Source organism: Spermophilus citellus, assembly GCF_964194105.1.
Source record: "Spermophilus citellus genome assembly, chromosome: 2".
Classification (NCBI taxonomy): Eukaryota; Metazoa; Chordata; class Mammalia; order Rodentia; family Sciuridae; genus Spermophilus; species Spermophilus citellus.
Window position 1 is genome coordinate 35,687,853 of NC_138183.1, and position 19,866 is coordinate 35,707,718.

The window sequence follows — 19,866 nt, forward strand, 5'->3', positions numbered from 1 at the left end:
TGCTGGTGGGCCAGATATAGGGCATTCAGTATGATTCTCAGGATTCCTGATTAAGCAACTGGATGGTAAGTGGTACCTTTTACTTTACTCCTGGAAAAAGTAATTATTTACGCCAAACTTAGGGTTTTTAATTCTTGATCATTTTAAAAGTAATCAGAGGAGAATAAGAACCCAGCCTATATCCAGGTTTCAGAATCAGAGATGAAAAACTGTTTAAACAAGCCTACATGTGATTCACTCTGGAAACACAGATGCAAAAATGTTGTCTTCCATGGGTGCTGTCAGGAACTTCTCTCTTTCTTTTCTTTCTCAAGCACTTAAAAACAAAACTCCCTAGGCATGTGAAAAGATGTTCAATGTCATTAGCCATCAGGGAAAAGCAGGTCAAAACCATGAAATACCACGTCATTCCCACTAGAATGCCTACAATAACAAAGATTATAGCAAGTGTTAGCAAAGACGTAGAGACACTGGAACCCTCATATAAAGCTGGCAGAAGTGTAAAATTGTGCAGTTGCTTTAGAAAACAGTCTGGCAGTTCCTTCAAAGATTAAACATAGAGTTACCATGTGACCCAGCTAGTCCATTCCTTAAGTATATAACCAAAAGAACTGAAAACATAAGTTTGCATGAAATCTTTTACACAAATGTTCATAGCAGCATTATTCCTAACAGTCAAAAAGTGGAAACAACCCAAAATGTTGTGTGTGTATATATACATGCTATATATTTTTGAGAGTATTTGTCAACCCAAATGTTTATGATATATCAACTGAAAAATGAACAAAGAAAACATTCCATAATGGAATATTATTTAACAATAAAAATAAATGAAATAGTGATTTTTGCTACAACATGGATGAATCTTGAATACATTATGCTGAGTGAAAGAAGCCAGACCCAAGCGATACTCTATTTTAAGATTCCATTTATGTGAAATATCCAGAATAAGCAAATCTATGGCACCAAAAGTACTTTAGTGGGAACCTAGGACTAGGGAAGGAATAAATGGGAAATGACAGTGGGTATAGTGTTTCTTTTTAGAGTATTAAAAATGTTCGAAAATCAGATTGTGTTCTAAAAAAAAAAAAAATATATATATATATACATACATACATACACACACACACACACACACTAAAAACTACTTAGTTGTATATTTGGTTGAATTTTATGGTATGTGAAATGCACCTCAAAGAGGATGTGGGGGGGAAGCTTGCTAGAGGTCAATATTATCTCTCATGTACATCCTGTGAGAGAAGTAAGATGTTAACAGGTTCCAAGGTCAAATTGTTAGGCAACATCTAATTAAATGGGTATCTTTTCTGCAGAACTTTTTAAAGGTTTAATTGATACCATGTGCATAATATGTATAATGAACTAACAAGGTACATGATTAGATAGGACATAGGCAACATAGTTTCCCAAACACTTCTCATCACAGGATCGTTTTTAGTGGAGCAGCACCTCACAGGACTAAGTTCTGCAGAATACCGGGAAACAAGATGCTTTGTAGTTTCCCATTCATTCACTGAGCACTACCCGATCACCTCTAATGCTTGTACAACTCAGTCACTTCTGGGCTACAGAGATGAGGCTAATACTTTCCAGGACCTTGTGGAAGGATGGTCTAGAAGAAGGAAAATGAATGTGTTCAAAGAAGTTGAACACACCAGGAGGAGCACAATGCTGTGGCTATAATTCAAATACCATGGGGTCCTGTGGAAGGGTTCATTCTGAGTGTGGACTGTGTAACACTTCATGGAAGATCCAGTACTTCAGGCAGCCTTAACCATGGGTGGGTTCTGGACATATGCAGATGAGAGAAGGGACCTGGTATAGGAGCCCAGGTTCAAGGGGCTAAGGGGAAGAGACAGTGGCTGTAGTAGTGAACAGTGAATAGTTCATTTTTGCAAAATATGAATGAAGGCAAGTAGTACGATAAATAGCTTGAAGGACTGTGGGTCAACCACAGAGAAACTGGAAGTGTTAAACCAAAAAACCATTTAGACTTCATTCTATAAGAAATAGGGACCCACCAAAGATTTCTGAGCGGAATGGTCCTAAAGAAATTACTCTCTGGGGCTGGGGATGTGGCTCAAGCGGTAGCGCGCTTGCCTGGCATGCGTGCGGCCTGAGTTCGATCCTCAGCACCACATACCAATAAAGATGTTGTGTCCGCCGAGAACTAAAAAATAAATATTAAAAATTTTCATTCTCTCTCTCTCTCTCTCTCTCTCTCTCTCTCCCTCCCTCCCTCCCTCCCTCCTCTCTCACTCTCTCTTTAAAAGAAAAAAAAAAAGAAATTACTCTCTGAACCTCAGGTGTTTATCTGTAAAATGGTACTAATTCTACAACCTTATCTCAGCTCAACATGTGAGGATCGGGGAACTTGCCCAGTGAGCAGTGCAGCCCTTAGCAAAGTTTCTTACTGGGCAGCAGAACAGCTGTTTCCATTTCCTTTGGAAGAATGTGTGTCTCAGAAACACCTGACATGTGATATTTCATCTCTGTGGCAGGGCCAGACGGGAAATCTGAGATGGAAAATGAACACTTTGAAACAGAACATATTTTAAAGTTCTCTTGTAGCAGTCAAATCAGATCTGTATTTGATTTCATTTTATTTTGTTTAGAATGAAATAAGGACTACAAGGAAGGAACAGCTGCAGGAAACAAAGATAGGGAAAGAATATAAACAGCAGGTTGCTTAGCTCACATATCAAATACCAAGACAAGGGGTGTGTGTGTGTGTGTGTGTGTGTGTGTGTGAGAGAGAGAGAGAGAGAGAGAGAGAGAGAGAGAGAGAGAGAGAGAATATGAGCATGTATTCCAGAAAGTGCATATGTACATGTGTAAGAGTATGCAAGAGCATTTGTGTGACTGTGTCTAGTTGTGTCTGTTTCTTTAAATATGTGTGTGAGTTTGAGGTGAATGTGACTGTGCGTGTGGGTGTATGTTGGGGTGGGGGTACAGGGAAAGGCATCCCAGCCAAATCACTGAACTATGTACACTTCTCCCTCCCATATGGTGTAAGAACAAAGCAAAGCAGGGACTTCGATCCCCAGGTGCTGCCAGGACTGGCAAAACCTCCTCCCACAGGGATACCAAATCCTGACAGATAAAAATCTCTGCTCACCCGGGAGTGGGAGCCTTACCGGGCTGAGCTGTCCCGGGAGCGTCGAAGCCATCTCGCTACCATTTGTTCTATTCTGTGTGCTTTCCGAGTCTGGAATAAACTGGTCTCCAGCTCTTCCATTTACCTAAAAAGAAGAAGAGTGTTCTTAAGAAGCTAACCAAAATACTGTAAGGTATGATACTTCCTGTATTTGCCCATTTGAAGACATGCTGAGCAAATATCTAGTGTTCTCCTTCTATCTGAAATCAACATAAAGCTCAATGCCTGCAAAGTAAACACTTAGCAATCTCTGCCCTGAAGAGGCCAATCTTTGGTCAACAGAATAGCTTTGTATCTGACACACAAGAGTGAGACAGTGCAATAGATAAGGCTTCTCAAACTTCATGACTATGTGACACTGTCTTTTCTCACCCAACTATGTGTGCATCCCTGGACAACACAGTTCAGTGTAGCCTGCGTCAGGAACTGTAGGAACCTGGGAGCATTCTCAATCAAGCTGGGCATATTCTTCCAACTGCTGCTTCTTTGGCTCAATATTTTATATTTCATTTTTGAAGAGGTTGTTCATATGTATAATTCAACTCTAGCCTTTAAAAAAAGATGTAGCTACTTGTTGTCTACTTAAAACATTTGTGAAGAGGGTAGATCTTTTGTTAAGTATCCTTATCATAGTAAAAAATATGTATACAGTGAAAGTTCTTCCTTCTGTCTTGACTTGCCATCCACCCAGCTCCCCTGCCCACACTGTTCTCCTGCTATCTGTCCTTCCAGAGTTTCTTCATGTCTATGCAAATAAACACAAATACAGATTTTTCTATTTCCTCAACACAAAGGGCAGTACATCACACACTGTTCTGCACTAGGGTTTGTTTTCTCCTTAGACTATACATCCTTGATATCTTTCCACATCAGTGCATAGATTCCTTCCTCATTCTTTTTGCAACTACTGAGTATTCCATTGTATGAATGTACTGTAATTTAAAAAAGAGTCCTGTTGGTAGACATTTGGGTTATTACCAATCTTTCACTATTATAAATAATATTACAATGCGTTATGTTATACATATATCATTTCTGCATGTTTACAATTATATACCTGGATAGGTTCCCAAATATTAAATTGCTAGGTCAAAAGTTGCATGCATTTGTAATTTGATAGATATTTTCAGGTTAACAAAGGAAGAAATACATACATATACACACACACACACACACACACTATATATATATATATATATATATATATATATATATTCCATAAATCAATATATATTGATTTTTTTTATTATAGTCTATTCACTTTAAAAAATATTGGTCTCAGGCTGGGGTTGTGGCTTAGAGGCAGAGCACTCGCCTAGCATGTGTGAGGCACTGGGTTCGATCCTCAGCACCACATAAAGTAAAATAAAGACATTTTGTCCACTTATTACTAAAAATATAGATATTTTAAAAAATTGGTCTCAACTCACCAATTTAATCCCATAGCTCAATAAATGCCCACACAAAATAAGATAAGACATTTGGAAATAAACATAGATACAGAACAATTAAAAAATAAGAATTATAAGATATTATGTTGCTTAACACTACATGAATACACTTGAAGACCCTGATGACATGGATAGTTTCCAAAGGAAAACATAAATAATCTAAGATGACCCTGGAAGATACAGAAAAGCTATAATTATTGTAGAAGAGAAATTTGTTAAAATGCTTCACCCCTCTTCTTACCAAAAAAAGCCATTCACAGTCTGGCTTAAAGGTGAAGTCCTACACATTCATAAGATGCAGGTCACCCTAGTGATTTGTTCTTGTTCTGTTTTAAATAAAGTTTTCACTTAGGAATAACTGTAGATGTATAATCAGGTTACAAAGATAATAAAAAAAAGTTACCAGATGCTCTTCATTTGTTTTTCCCTGCTGTTAATATCTTACATAAGCATTATGCTTTTTTCAAAATTAACAAATTAACATTATTTAGCACAATACTATTAAACCAAACTATAGACTATAATCAAATATCACCAGTTTTTCCACTAATATTCCTTTTTCATTCCAGGATCAAATCCAGGATACCACATTGCATTTAGCCAGCTTAGTTAATTTTTCCCCAATGATATTTCAACTGTTCAAGAGCATAAAGAAGGAAACTTTCCAAATTCTTTTTAAGGAGCCAGTGTAACACTCATACCAATTTTGACAAAAACAGTATGGTGTGGTAAAAATGCACTCTTATCTATGCATACAAAAATATCCTTTAAAATTAGCAAAAATCTAGCAGCAATCAAGAAAGTAACTGTGGGATCTATCCCAGGGATGTAAGAAGAGAGGACTGACAAAGGTACATAAAAATGAACACAGGACACCTAATCTGATCACTTTGAAAACCTGGAGTTGTACACTGTTCAGTCGAATGGAAGCCAAATACAAATTCAGGGGCAAAAGGCTAACAGAAACATAGGCTGCAACCAAAAATAAATTACACTTAGATCAAGGGATGTATCTAGTTTTATTCTATAATGGGGACATCAGACCTGAACACTATCTTCAGTTCTAGGCATCTCACTTTTTAAAATGTGTAGGTCAGAGGAATTAGCACACTCCTGCATTCCAAGATACTTGAGAGGCTGAGGCGGAGAATCAAAAGTTTGAGGCCAGCCTGGCCAACTGAAAGTGAGACACTGTCTCAAAAGGGCTGAGGATATAATTCAGTGGTAGAGCACTGACCTAGCCTGGATAAGACCCTGGGTTCAATCCCCACTATCACCAGCCCCCAACACCCGACTGCCAAATATATAAAAGTAATATGAGAGAGTAGATTTCTGGTTAGACATGGCAAATGAAAACAATGTATTAATCTCTTCTTCCCAAACCCTATATATTATAGCAAAGAAATAAAAAAACATAAATCTCTAGAATAATGAGTAGAGGAGAGAAGACAACAGATGAGAGATGTCAATGATGTTTGGAAGGTAGGAAGTGTTTGGAAGAGAGGTAACAGAGACCTACGCGCATTCCCAGGGGGATGCTCATGAAAAATGAGCAGATTCTCCCAATGCCTCAGAAATTAGAGGCAGTAGGTACAGGAGAAAGCAGGAAGGAGGCAAAAGGCTGAAAATACGGGGGAAAGTCTCCACAAGCAGCAATTGTCCCATCTCCACTCCACTGCCTACCCAGACCACTATCTCTCCCCCATCCTACTGGAGACAAGAGACTTATTTGCTGAAAAAATTAAACAAAAAAGGATTGGGGATGTCATGGGAGAAGAGATATCTCTGGAGAAGGGTCCTAGGAGATCCCTGAAGGAAAGGGAAATTCGACTCTGGACCAGTGGGGTTCTTGTCATACGTGATGAAAAAGAATCTCAGCACGTTAGACAAATGCACAGGAAGTAGATAGACATGCAAGGGGAAATGCAGGCTATCTGGAGAGTGAGAAGTCCTTCCTTGCATAGGAGCTCCAATATTTATAGAGGGGCAGTAGTTGGGGGCCAAACTGGAGGTAGAGCCAGAGTTGAGCCTCACATCTACGTACAGGATTTCTCTAAGCGTGCATGTTTCCCTCCGTTTACAAGGGGGTGGCCCCAGGGCATGTCTATCAGGAGTTACAACTGTTCCTGAATGCTTTCTGCATTTCAGTGGCTCATGGATGTTTCCTCTGAGACTCAGTATATCTCTTTCTTTATCCTAAATCCTTATCTTGAGCAACCAGGCACAATAGCAGGTGCCAGAATGAAAATAGAAGGATTAAATAAAACTCTTTTTGCTGAATGACGTCTTTCTTTGCACAGTTCCCAGAATAAAAGCAGCTAGGACTTTATATCCCAAACAAGAGATTATAGAAACCTCTGGAGAACTGAAATGCACAGAAAAAAGGCCTTTAGATAATGACACCTTCAGTATTTCCCTAGTGATGAGGCAACTTATTGCAAATCATCATGCATTGAAGCCTATTTATCCATGGGTCTAACCCATTGCCCGAAGCTTCCAATTCTTTGTTTTTACTACTTTACTATTACCTATGAATGGGCAATGAAGGAAAGACTGCATTATGAAAAACAGATGTAAACAAATAGAAGAATTCAGAAGTAACAGAAACAAGGCAGGAAACAAAAGAAAAAAAATTATCTATAGTTTACCTCCTCAGAAAGATGTTACTTCCATAAAGTGTCTTTTTTTTTTAAGTAAATTACCAGAGAACAAAATAAATACTTACAAATTAAAAATAAAAGCTGGAATTAAAGAATTCAATTAAAATTTTGAACAAAGTAGCCACTGAAATATTGCAGGGAATAGTCAAATGTAAATGACAGAGAAAACATACAATCTAATAAGTGTATACTATCTATCCAGAAAGTACAATATTCATGTAATAAAAGTTCTAGAAGTAAGAAATAAAGGAAAAAGAGGTAAGAAAATTCTCCAATCATTCAACAAAATTTCCCTGAAGAATCTATTTTCAGATTATGTACTAATTGCCCAGAACTTCGAATGAAAAAATACCCACACCAAGGAACAAATTATAACATTTCAAAAACTATAAACAAAAAATATCTTACAAATTTCCGGGGGAGGGGGGATGATCACAAACAATTGATAATAAAAATGGCATTGCACTTAGTAACAAAAATGGAAGCTGAAAAGACATTGAGGTTATGCCTTCAAATTTCTGAAGGAAAATATTTTCAATCTAGAATTCTATATCCAAATTAACAATCAAGTACATGTTCAGATCTCAAAAAATTTCTCTCTCACATACCCTTTCTGAGGATGTGTTCTCTCACATACTAGAGGGATGTGTTCCTGCAAACAAGTAAGTAAGTAAATAAAGAACAATGAATTCTAGGAAATTGGTGTTGAAATACAGACAAGAGGCAAAAGGAGCATCTGTGATAACTCTGAAGGGATGCATCACAGAAACACCTGCAAAAAAGACCTAAAGAGCAAACTGTAGAGATTGGTGCATGAAGACAGAGATCTTTTAGGAAACAGAAATAGGAATGGTTGTATTATCTGACTTGTTTGTGTAGAAAATGTGAGAGGCTGTTGGAATGTGTGGGAAGAATTTGCAGTAAATACATGGAAGACTAAGCAAATAAAAAACACAGGAAATTATGAAATCTAGGAAATATAAAAAGCAGTGCAAGAAAGAAAATAAAATTATATAGTTCCCTACTTGGCTCAGCCATGAACATTTACATTTCCATAATAATAGTCACTGAAAAGTGATTTCTCAAAAAATGTGATATAATGATATTGGGAAGATATGGTAATGAATGTTAGTGTAGTGGCATAAGAGCTAAATCCTTATCTACCATAATGATTAGATGATGTTCTGATTTAATAAATTAAGGAAACAGTAATATAAGCATATTTCTCAGAAATATGGAGGAAAATTCCAGGGGAAAAAGCTAGAAGAATTGAAAGAGGTTGCTTCTAAGAGGTTAAGGCCACTGATTTTTATTAAAAGCCTTAGTACTATTTTGTTTTTTAACTTTAAAAATTATTTAGCTCATGTTTTTAAAATTGAAGTAACATATGCTTATAATAAAATATAAAAATGTAATGGAAAATAAAATCTTCTATAATCCTATAACCTAGAGTTACTGATTATTAATTTTTCATTCTTTTTCTATGTTTAGAGAATATGTGGTATTTTTTGGGGGGAGGGTACCGGGGATTGAACTCAGGGGCACTTAACCACTGAGCCACATCCCCAGACCTTTTTAAAAAATATTTTATTTAAAGTCAGGGTCTTGCCAAATTGCTTAGGGCTTCACTAAGTTGTGAGGCTGGCTTCGAACTCATGATCCTCCTGCCTCAGCCTCCTGAGCTACTCGGATTACAGGTATATGCCATCAAGCCCAGCAGAAAATGTGTGTATTTTTTAAATAAAGTGAAGAAAAGGGGCATAATTCACTGGTAAAGCCCTGGGTTTGATCCCAGCACTGAAAAGAAAAATGATATTATACTTTCCCACTTATAGTTTCATAAATATCATTACATATTAATATTTAAGCATTTACACCATCATTTAAAATGGCTATATAGTATATTTTCTCTTATATCATAATTTATTCAATATCATCAGAAATTTATGTTTCCAGTATTTCACTCTTATAAAAGCTTTACAACAAATATCCTTATTCATGACCAATGGCCATTTATCAGGTATTTTCTTAGGATAAATACATAGAAGTAAAATTATTGGATGTAAATATATATTCATTTCTTCAAATTTTGGATATATGTTATCAAATTGCTTCCAAGAAAGCAACAATTTGCTTTCTTTCCACAAGAGGCCTTTATAAAACACTGAATATTATCATTTAAAAAATATTGCCAAGAGGTTGGAAAGTGGTGTCTAATTATTAACTTGAATATTTAATATTTTAAGAAACAGAAATTAAAGCAAATATCCACATTTTCATAAAAACTGGATGTTATAATTTGAAAAATATTTGCTAATGGTATGGAAAGTAGAATCTATCATTAGTTTAAAATATATATGTATATATATGTAAGTATATATATTTATATAAAACAAAAGTAAAAATCACACATAATTCTATCACATTAGAAATTAGGTGAAATAAGAATTTTATTTCAAACATCCAATCCATCCCTTCAGAGGTAAACACAGTTAATAATTTGGTATGAATTCATATTAACTTTGCCCTAAGTTTATAGAGGCCAATATTACAAATATTAAAATGCTATTTCCACAAAAATTATATAATGTTACACTCAGTGGTCTCACTTAGTATTTTTTAAACCTGTGAATATATTATGGACATATTTCCAGGTCAGAGCTCCTTATAGTTTTGATTTGAAGTTATTTGATAACTAGTATATCTCAACATTTTTTATATGCTCTGGCCATTTATATTTATTTTTTATTATTTTCTGTTTCTGGTTTCCCCTTATATTCTTTTTTTAAATATTTATTTTTTAGTTATAGGTGGATGCAATATCTTTATTTTATTTTTATGTGGTGCTGAGGATTGAACCCAGTGCCTCAGGCATGGTAGGTGAGTGCTCTACCACTGAGCCACAACCCAGCCCCTCCCCTTATATTCTTACTGAAATGTTGGCCTTCTCATTACTGATTTGTAAATGCTCTTTTTTAAATAAGAATTATTTAAGGTTCCTTTGCCAATGACACAGAGTCATATATTTCTGAGACTTAACATGGAGTATGATCAAGAATGTATGTTCGGTTTTCTGACAAGATAGGGACTAATCACTGAGGACAGAATAAATGTCTAGCAAAGTTCACAGGACACTGTTTCAAATATCAGTTGCCTCAGTCAGCCCTTCTATAGAATCAAGTTAGGTGGCAGTTTTAGGATATGGATATTAACTTAGTCTGTCTTCTTCTGAGTATCATACTTTCAGGAATCTAAGATGGCAAAGAAGCATAAAACCAAATTATATGAAGACTCATTGAAAAATCACAGAATGCTTATTAGACAAAATTTGGGGATGACCTGTATGGTTATGGTTCACAAACAGCTTAAAAGTCATGGTGTGAGAACACAATCCATATGGTTCTGGGATACAGAACCAGGATTAATGGGGAATGTCACAGATTGGCAGCCTTTAGCTCAGTTTAAATCAAGACCTCTGTAGGGTTCTTTGTAATCCAAGGGTGCAATGGGTCTTCTCAAGAATTGTTAAGATCCCAGTCACTGAGGGTACTGAAGCAGAGACTGAATAACCCTGCATGGGGGAAGCAGATGGGATACTACAGTGGAGTAGAGGGACCTTCTATGGAGTACATGGACTAGAAGAATTTTGCAGTTTCTTCTATTCATGCAATTTGAGGGCTCCATTAGATCTCAGAGCCAGGCAAGATGGTATGTGTTGCCTTCTGTCTTGAATTAAAACCCCTAGAGTATTTGAAAGTCCTGAGGTAACCACAGCACTGGAAGATGCAGAATTTCTGACCTCTAAATTGTTTCATAAATGAAAAAAAAATAAATTGTTTCAGTCTCTGAATGGCTGCAGGGTTGTCAGGGATCTCAGACATGTCCACAAGTACTGAAGGTCAGCAAGCCTTTCCATTCCTTTTGAAGGTCATCAAAATTGCAATGGTTACTTACAGGGGATTATTAAGAAACTGCTGCCAAATACAATTTAGCTAACTGATTTCTATAAGCATATATGACTCTAATTAAAATAATTAATTTGGATTGTGGGTAAGCACATGCCTTCATCCAAGGATTTCCCCAAAGACCAAAGAAATGGCTACATCAACGAAGCATTAAAAGTGCTCCTTGACTCAGCAAGGTCTGAGCAGAGGATTTTTCAAGTCAAGAGAATGACCTGCTAATGGCTTTAATATTAGCCTCTGGATTGCAGGGCTAATGGAACAAAGTAAGAGCCTGGATAATCCCCCAAATATTTGAATCTTCTCTACAATCTCACTGCCAAGATGTCATCTGGCCTCTAATGGTTCTGTCATTCATGTTAAACCCATCTTGTTACCAGAAAGTGTCTTTACCCAAAGCTCTGGTCCTCGGCAGTAGTGTTGTCCTCTGACCACTCTAACCACTGCCCTCAGAATAAATCTGCTACCTCCTCACTACACTAGACTTTCTGGATTTGAACATGGAAACCTTGTTGTCTTTAAGTCTCCTCTACCCAAGACTAAACATCTTCAGTTCCTCTAACAGTTCTTCACAATACAGTGACACTTTAGATCACCCTGCTTGGGCACATATCAACTTAGCAAAATCCCTCAAAAGGCACAACTCCCAAACTGAACATGCTTCTGGAACAAAGTGAATATGAAAAGGCAAACCCTTGCAACATATTTTGCAAGTGGATAAGATGACTCAGTATGACAGGGTGATAGTTATCTCAAAAACAAATAGATAATTAAAGAGATAAAGCTTCAAGAGAGATAAAAGAAGTGATGGAGATTTCAGGTAACTAAACAAGCTATTGAGAAATGAAAAACAAAAAGGGAGGCAGTGAAGGATAGAAGAGAAACTGAAGTGCCCAAAATCATTTACACGAAATTAGAATTTTAAAATAAAACTGGAAAGCAATCAAGTGAAACTGTCAGACCTAGAATTAGACTAAGAATATCCAGTTTACAAATAATAGAGACTAGCAGAGAAAAATGAAAAAGGAATGCATAAAATTATAATGAAAGTAGTAGTAAAATTTCTTGAGCTGAAAAACACCTCTGTTTTCAAATATGAAGAACCAAAAAGCAATAAAGAATTATCCTTTGCCTAGCATGCATGAGACCCTGGGGTTGATCCCCAGGACCACAAAAAAAGAATCACCCTTAAAACTTATTTCAGAAAAAAAAAGAATGATTGTTTAAAAAAGAAAAGATTACATTTCATATGTTTTGCAGTATGTTATGTAGATATAGACTCAAGCTCATTATTTTTCTCTTTGAAAAGCATAAAATCTTTATAAATGATATATGACACATCAGTGAAAGACATCCCTAAGAGTCATTCTGTGATTTTTCAACCTCTTTTGTCAGCTTAGGTTTTTTTTCCCCCTTTCACTATTTCTTCTTTCCTCTTAATTATCAGCAATTTGAGCATAGAAACCATGTCTTATCCCCATTTATTTTCTCTCAGGGTGTGAAACATAATAAAACTTGATAAATGTTGTTGAATAAGTAAATGAATGAATGAACAATATTTAAATAAAAGCAGAAAATTAGAATCAAATTTCACTTATTAGAGACAATGTGAATAATGTGAGATTGACAAAATCAATAAACCAATGGTATAAGTTATTCTTAATAAAATGAGAAATGAGCAAAAACAAACATTAGGGGAAAAGGAAAATATTAGAGTACCATACTTGTTCTGAGGACGTGCTTGCCTCACATATCCAAAACCCTGAGTTCAATCCCTGACACCACAAGGGCAGGGGAGAACACTATACTTGTTATTCACAAATAATTTAGATTAGCTGAGTTATTGGGTGACTTTGGAAGATGTCTATTTCCAGTCAGCCTGGTAAATCTTTCTTTTCTTTTTGGTACCAGGGATTGGATCCAGGGTCACTTAACCACTGAGCCACATCCCAAGTCTTTTTGTGTATTTTATTTAGAGACAAGGTCTTGCTGAGTTGTATAGGGCCCCAATAAGTTGCTGAGACTGGCTTCAAATTCATGATTCTCCAGCCTCATGAGCTGCTGGGATTACAAGCCTGTGCCACCATGCCCAGCTGATAAATCTTTCAATTTCAGCAGAGCAAATCCTGGGTAACAAGATCAACTTCATAGAATGATGCTTTCCCAAGAGTTGCATATTAACCCTTTGGGATGGAAGTCATTCTTACTTATCAAGGGATTCCCCTACTTATGGTTTGGATGTGAGGTGTCTCACAAAGGTAGGGTGTGGCTGGGGGAGGTGGTTCATTGTAGGTGTGGCTTTGGAGTATATATTTTGTATCCAGCAAGTGGAGTCTCTCTGCTCTTTTGGTCATCATGTGAGCTGCTTCGCTTTCCACACTCTTCCTCCACGGTGCTCTATCTCACTTTGAGCCCCAAGGAATGGAGCTGGCCTTCTATGGACTAAGATCTCTGAAACTGTGAGCCCTCAAATAAACTTTTCCTCCTCTACAGTTATTCTGGTTGGGTCCTTTTAGTCACAGCAGTGAAAAAGTTGACTAAAACACCCCTAGACCAGTTCCTTGGACATAGTGGAAGACATGTGAGATTCCATGTGAAATCTTAAAGAAGAATCTAGATAAAAAAAAAAAATAGGATTCTTACCAGTGAAATATCCTGACAGCCTCTGGGGACTTGCAGGATAAAGAAGTTGATGTTAGTCTTTCCTGGATGTGCTGAAGACACCATTTGTAATGTAAAACATCCAATTCACTGAAAAACACTCAGTGCAGGTGTTCAAGAATGAGAATGGCACCAGGAAGGGCCAGTCACTAAACTATTCACTGCCCAGTGGCAAGAGGTCCTGGCAAGGTGGTCAGTGTATCTGGCTCACTTATTTTGTTGTTTCCACAAATTACTTTAACCTTCAGCTACCCAAAGGCTGATCAACTTCAGCCTGATCAACTGAAACTGAGGTAGTTCAATGTCTTTATTATCAAAAACAAAGGATCAGAACAAAAACAGCAAAGTTAAAACTATAGGTAAATCTATATCTGCAGAAAAAAAAGGAAAATAAAATTTAAAAAATCCTATGTGAAGGAAAAAAACCCACATAGAACCTGATGTGGTAGTATATTTATCAAAACCTCTCCTCAAAATTAATAGATAATATCTCTTAACAGAGAAAATGACAGTAGCTGGCCAAGTTCTTTTAATGATGCAAGATAACCTTGAATTTAAAATCTGACAAAAATCATACTTTAAAAAAGGAAATGTAGGTCAATTTCACTAATTAGCTACTCATAAAATTATGAAATAAGAACCTAGCCAGAAAATTTTAATAATTCATGAATTTGTGAGATAAATACACAAAGTTAATTTTACCATTCTCTCTGCTTTTGTGTACATTTAAGTTTTCCCTTAATAATCTTTTTAAAATGAAAAGTAACTGCCAGCAAAATCCAGCAACAACATATTATAAGGATTATATGCTATAATCAAGTTGGATTTGTCCTTTAAAAAGTTTTTAAAAAGCTAAATTTAAGGAAAAGTATTATATATTTTATCTAATAAGGAGAAAAAATGAATAAGGTAAATAATTACATCATAAGAAGCTGGAAATCATTTGTTAGATGTAACCTCATTTTCTTCTTTAATAAAAAAAATAAATAAATACAGAAATACCAGGTGATTTAATGCTACTTTAGAAAGAAAAATAGAAACATTCCACTAAATGGAGAAAACAAAATTACTTTATTCATCACATTAGAGTTGCTGGCCAGTGCAATGCAAATGAACAAGAAATGGGAGAGATCTACAGCTCAGGCAGTATTTAAACCCTCTAAATACCTGTAATTAGCATGACTGTATACAGGACTCAATTTTGGTGTATACAACCAGAGACATGAAAAATTGTAGTTTATATGGGTAATAAGAATTGTAATGCATTCTGCTGTTTCGTGTGTGTGCGCGCGCGCGCACACACACACACACACACACACATATATATATATATATATAAGAAGGACTCAATTTTGAAATATTAGAGTTCATGAATAACCTTAGCAAATTTGTTTAGGAGGCTTAGGAGACTTTAGGAACAAGCAAAAGTACTGGAGTAGACTTTCTGTGTATAAGAAGCCTGGACTTGTTCTGTGTGGTCTAAAAGTAACAATTCATTCAAGCTCAAGAAGAAAAATATTGACTCAATCTAAAGAGCTTTTAAAATTTTCTTAGGGAAATTTTTAAACATACACTAAAGTAGACAGAATCTCTGTGTATGTTACTCAGCTTGAACACTTACCCTTTTTGCCCATCTTGTAAAGAATTTTTCATAATTAGGATTCTTAAAACTACACTGGGGGGTTGGGGCTGTGGCTCAGTGGTAGAGCACTTGCCTAGCATGTGTGAGGCACTGGGTTCGAACCTCAGCACCACATAAACAAATAAAATAAAGGTATTGTGTACATCTATAACAACAAAAAATGTATTTAAAAATTTTTCCAAAAAAAAAAAAAAAACTGCACTGGGCTACCCTGCTTTTCATCACCAAAGTACATAAGAATACAAAAAGATCTGCTTGTCAGAGACCCTATAGGGGACAATCAAGATTGGATGAGGACTAGACCCAACACGTTTTCCAAACCAAAGAATTATTTAGGAGAGATGAATCCATATTATGAGCTGGTTGGGGCCAGATCATAAATAACTTGAAGGCAGGGTTTTTGTCTTAGTCATGTTTGTGTCTCTAGCTCCTAACATAAAATAGACATTCAATAAATTCAATAAGTGTTTGCTAATGTGAATAAATGATAAATGAATAAATGAGACACAAATAGGATGGTGTTAATACAATAGTAATAAACAGAAAAGTAAAATATCAACCATTCCACAATACATGAGATCCAGTATATAAAAGGTATATAAATTGACTGTTGGCACAAGAAGAAAATACAAATAAGAAAATCAGAATATATGACAAATATTAAGCCTTTTGACTAATGGGAGAAATAAACTACAAACTAGCACTTTCTCTTAAATTAACATAAATAAAAATGTTACATACAACTTTTCAACTTTCCTCCTTGGCTCCTATGACACCTGTCCATTCTCAGGCTACAACTTACTCAAGCCTTCTTGCAAACTCCCCGATATCTTGAATTCCAAAGTTTGGTTCCCATCCTCCCTTCTCATCAGAAAAACTATAATAACTGTTACTTCTAAACCCCTGGTTTCCCAAACTTCACTGCATATTAGAATCACCTGGGGAGCTTTTAAAACTCCCAGGTTACACGCCAGATCAATTAAATTAGAACTTTTGAGGATGAAAGCCAGACACTGGTAGTTTTAAAGATGCCCCCCCCCAAGTAATTCTAGTGAACAGCAAAGTTTGGGGCTTGCTGCTCTCAATGGGCAATCCCACTTATTCCCACAATTCCTGCTGCTTTGAGAACCAATTGCCTCTTTAGTGTATCTACCAAGAGGTCCAATAAACAAAGGAACTATTACATCTAAAACAGAATTCACCATCTTTCTTGGCTCTATTCCTCCAATGCTTTCCTCTAAGGTGGAACATCTTGTTTAAAAAGACCATCCTTTAACTCTCTAATGACCCAAGTAAAAAATTGGGGAATCATCCTTAACTCCCTGTTTCATACCTCGCATTGGTCCAGTCTCTAGGTCCTGCAGCTTTGTTCACAGTTACCTTAATTCTCACCCTCTCTCCTTTCTCAGTACTACTGCTGTAGTACAAACTTTCATTCCATCTAAAAAATTATAATAACTTCCAAGCCAGTCTCCACAGCTTTACCTTCCAACAATCTATCCTCTATGTGACTGCCAAAGTAAGATAACATACAATTCTAATCATGACACTTTTATTATCATTAATTCATTTTAAAAAATTTATTTTGCAATTCTGGGAATCAAACCAGAAGCCTCTTGCCTGCTGGATAAGTGCTCTACCACTGAGCTGCCCCCACAGCCCAACACTTTTATTTTCAAAATCCCCCATTGGTTTTTTTTTTGTTTTGTTTTTGTTTTTTTTAGAATAAAGTCCTACAATAATGTGAATAACACAACTACATTAACAATAACCATTTACTATGTGCCGGTCACTGAGCTAAGCACTTCACAGATACTATTTAATGCTTATAACAATCCTCATTCACAAAAGAAGGAAACTGAGGTATGAAGAAGTTAAATAATTTGGTTAAGAGTACACAGGAAGAAATGAGATTCAAAATGAGATTAGTTCAGTTTGTGCTGTAGCTGGACTGACTTTTCCATCCATTCCCTGTCTCTCTGTCTTGGAGTCACAATCAAAGCCTTTTGTGATTTGGTCCCTGCCTACCTGTCCATTTCATCTCTCTCACTTTACCCTTCAGAGCAACTGATTGCCTGTGTTCCCCAGTTAGGCCTTGATTTCTCATGCCCTTACATCTCTGCAGATGCAATTTCCTCTGCCTAGTCCCCAACCCCCACTGCCTACCCATCAAGTTCCTATTCACACTTCCATGAACAGAAATGGTAGTACATGACCAGCAGAGAACATCCCCTCTCTGTTTTTTTTTTCCTCATCCACAAAAACAATAATAATAATCCCTGTTGACTGTGTGCCAGGATTGCTGTAAGCCTTACATTCCATTCTGTTGTGACAATGCTTTGAAAACTATAGAGTCCTATGCAAATGTGAGTAACTAAGTATAACCTCTTTTTCTGAGATAGTGTGAACTCAGGTATGTGACTCAATTTGTTTAGGGCAAAAGTTTGACAATAGAAGTTTCTCTCTACCATAAAAAGGAATTTGATCCTAAGGCTAGGGCTGCAGCTCAGTAGCAGAGCACTTGCCTAGCATGTGTGAAGCACTGGGTTCAATACTTTTTTTTTTTAGTTGTAGTTGGATTCAATATCTTTTTTTATTTTTATGTGGTGAGGATCGAACTCAGGGCCTCACACATGTGAGGTGGGCACTACCTCTGAGCTACAGCCCAGCCCGGGTTCAATCCTTATCACTGCATAAAAATAAATAAAAAAAAATAATTATTTTTTAAAAAAGAATTTGATTCTGACAGATGGTCTATCATGGAAGAGCCTTGAAAACATGTTAAGAGAAAGACTCCAGACATAAACATTCAAATATTTCATGATTCCATTTGATTGAGAATTCTATAACAGACAAATCTACAGAGATAGAAAATTGATTAGTGATTGCCAGGGGTTATGGGGAAAGAGAAACAGAAATTAATTGCTGATAGGTTACAGTTACGGTTAGGGTTTGTGTTAGGGTTAGAGATAGAGTTAGGGTTAAGGTTGGGATTAGGGTTAGAGTTAGTATTAGGATTAGTGTTATGGTTAGTTTTAGGGATAGGGTAAGGGTTAGGGTTCTGGATAGGGTTAATATTAGAGATAGGTTTATAGTTAGGGTTAGTGTTAGTGTTAAGTTTAGGGTTAGGTTTAGTGTTAGGTTTAGGAATAGGTTTTGGGTTAGTCTTAGAATTAGGGTTATGGTTATGGTTAGTGTTAAGTTTAGGATTAGGATTAAAGTTGGTATTATCGGTAGGGTTAGTAGTAGTGTTAGAGTTCATGTTAGAAATATGTTTAGTTTGGTGTTAGGTTTAGGTTTAGGGTTAGGGTTAGCATGAGTGTGACTGTTAGGGTTAGGCTTAGGATTAATGTTTGGGTTAGGGTTATTCTTAAATTTAGGGTTAGTTTTAGGGATAGGGTTAAGGATAGGGTGAGGTTTAGGGTTAGTATTAGCGTTCGGTTAGGGTTAGGTTTAGGGTTAGGATTAGTGTTAGGTTTAGGGTTCGGGTTAGGGTTAGCGTTAGGGATAAAGTTAGGGTTAGGGTTAGGGTTTTGGTTAGGTTTGGGGTTGGTTTTTGTGTTAGTGTTAGTGTAATGGTTAGGGTTAGATTAAGGTTAGTGTTAGCATTAAGGTTAGAATTTTACTTAGGTTTAGGGTTGTTTGTAGGGTTAGGTTTAGGGTTCGTGTTAAGGTTACTTTAGGTTTAGGTTAGGGTTAGCGTTAGGGTTAGTGTTAGTTTTAGGGTTAGGAATAGTGTTAAGTTTAAGAATAGGTTTAGGGTTAGAGTTAGTGTTAGGTTACTGTTAGGTTTAGGTTTAGTGTTGCAGTTAGGGTTAGGGTTAGGTTTAGGGTTAGGTTTAGGGTTGGTGATAGGGTTAGTGTTAGAGTTAGTTTTAGTGTTAGGGTAAGGATTAGAGTTAGGTTTAGTTTTCTGGTTAGGCTTAGGTTTAGTTTTAGAGTTAGTGTTAATTTAGGGTTAGTTTTAGTGTTAGGGTTACTGGTAGGGTTTGTGTTAGTGTCAGGGTTAAGTTTAGGGTTTCCGTTAAAATTAGGGTTAGTTTAGTGTTAAGGTTTGGTTTGGGTTTGTGTTAGTGTCAGGGTTAAGTTTAGGGTTTCCCCCCTCCCTTCCTCCCTCCCCCCTTCCCCCTCCCTTCCTCCCCCCTCCCTTCCTCCCCCCTCCCTTCCTCCCTCCCTCCCTTCCTCTCTCCCTCCCTTCCTCCCTCCCTCCCTTCCTCCCTCCCTCCCTTCCTTCCTTCCTGTCATTTAGAGCACCTGGAGGACTAGTTCAGACAGGGATCACCAGGGTCTGGAATTTCTAATTCATAGGTCTCAG

At 36.6% G+C, this 19,866-nt stretch overlaps 1 protein-coding gene across 1 annotated transcript in view; it reads right to left on the bottom strand.

Moving 5' to 3' along the window:
• Positions 1-19,866, bottom strand: part of FRMPD1 (FERM and PDZ domain containing 1) — an 88,136-nt gene that overhangs the window by 45,958 nt on the left and 22,312 nt on the right. Inside the window, exon 2 of the mRNA XM_081282187.1 lies at positions 3,156-3,260. Coding sequence (XP_081138313.1) covers positions 3,156-3,256 — 101 coding nt within the window. The 5' untranslated portion in view covers positions 3,257-3,260. The remainder of the gene's footprint in view (positions 1-3,155; positions 3,261-19,866) is intronic.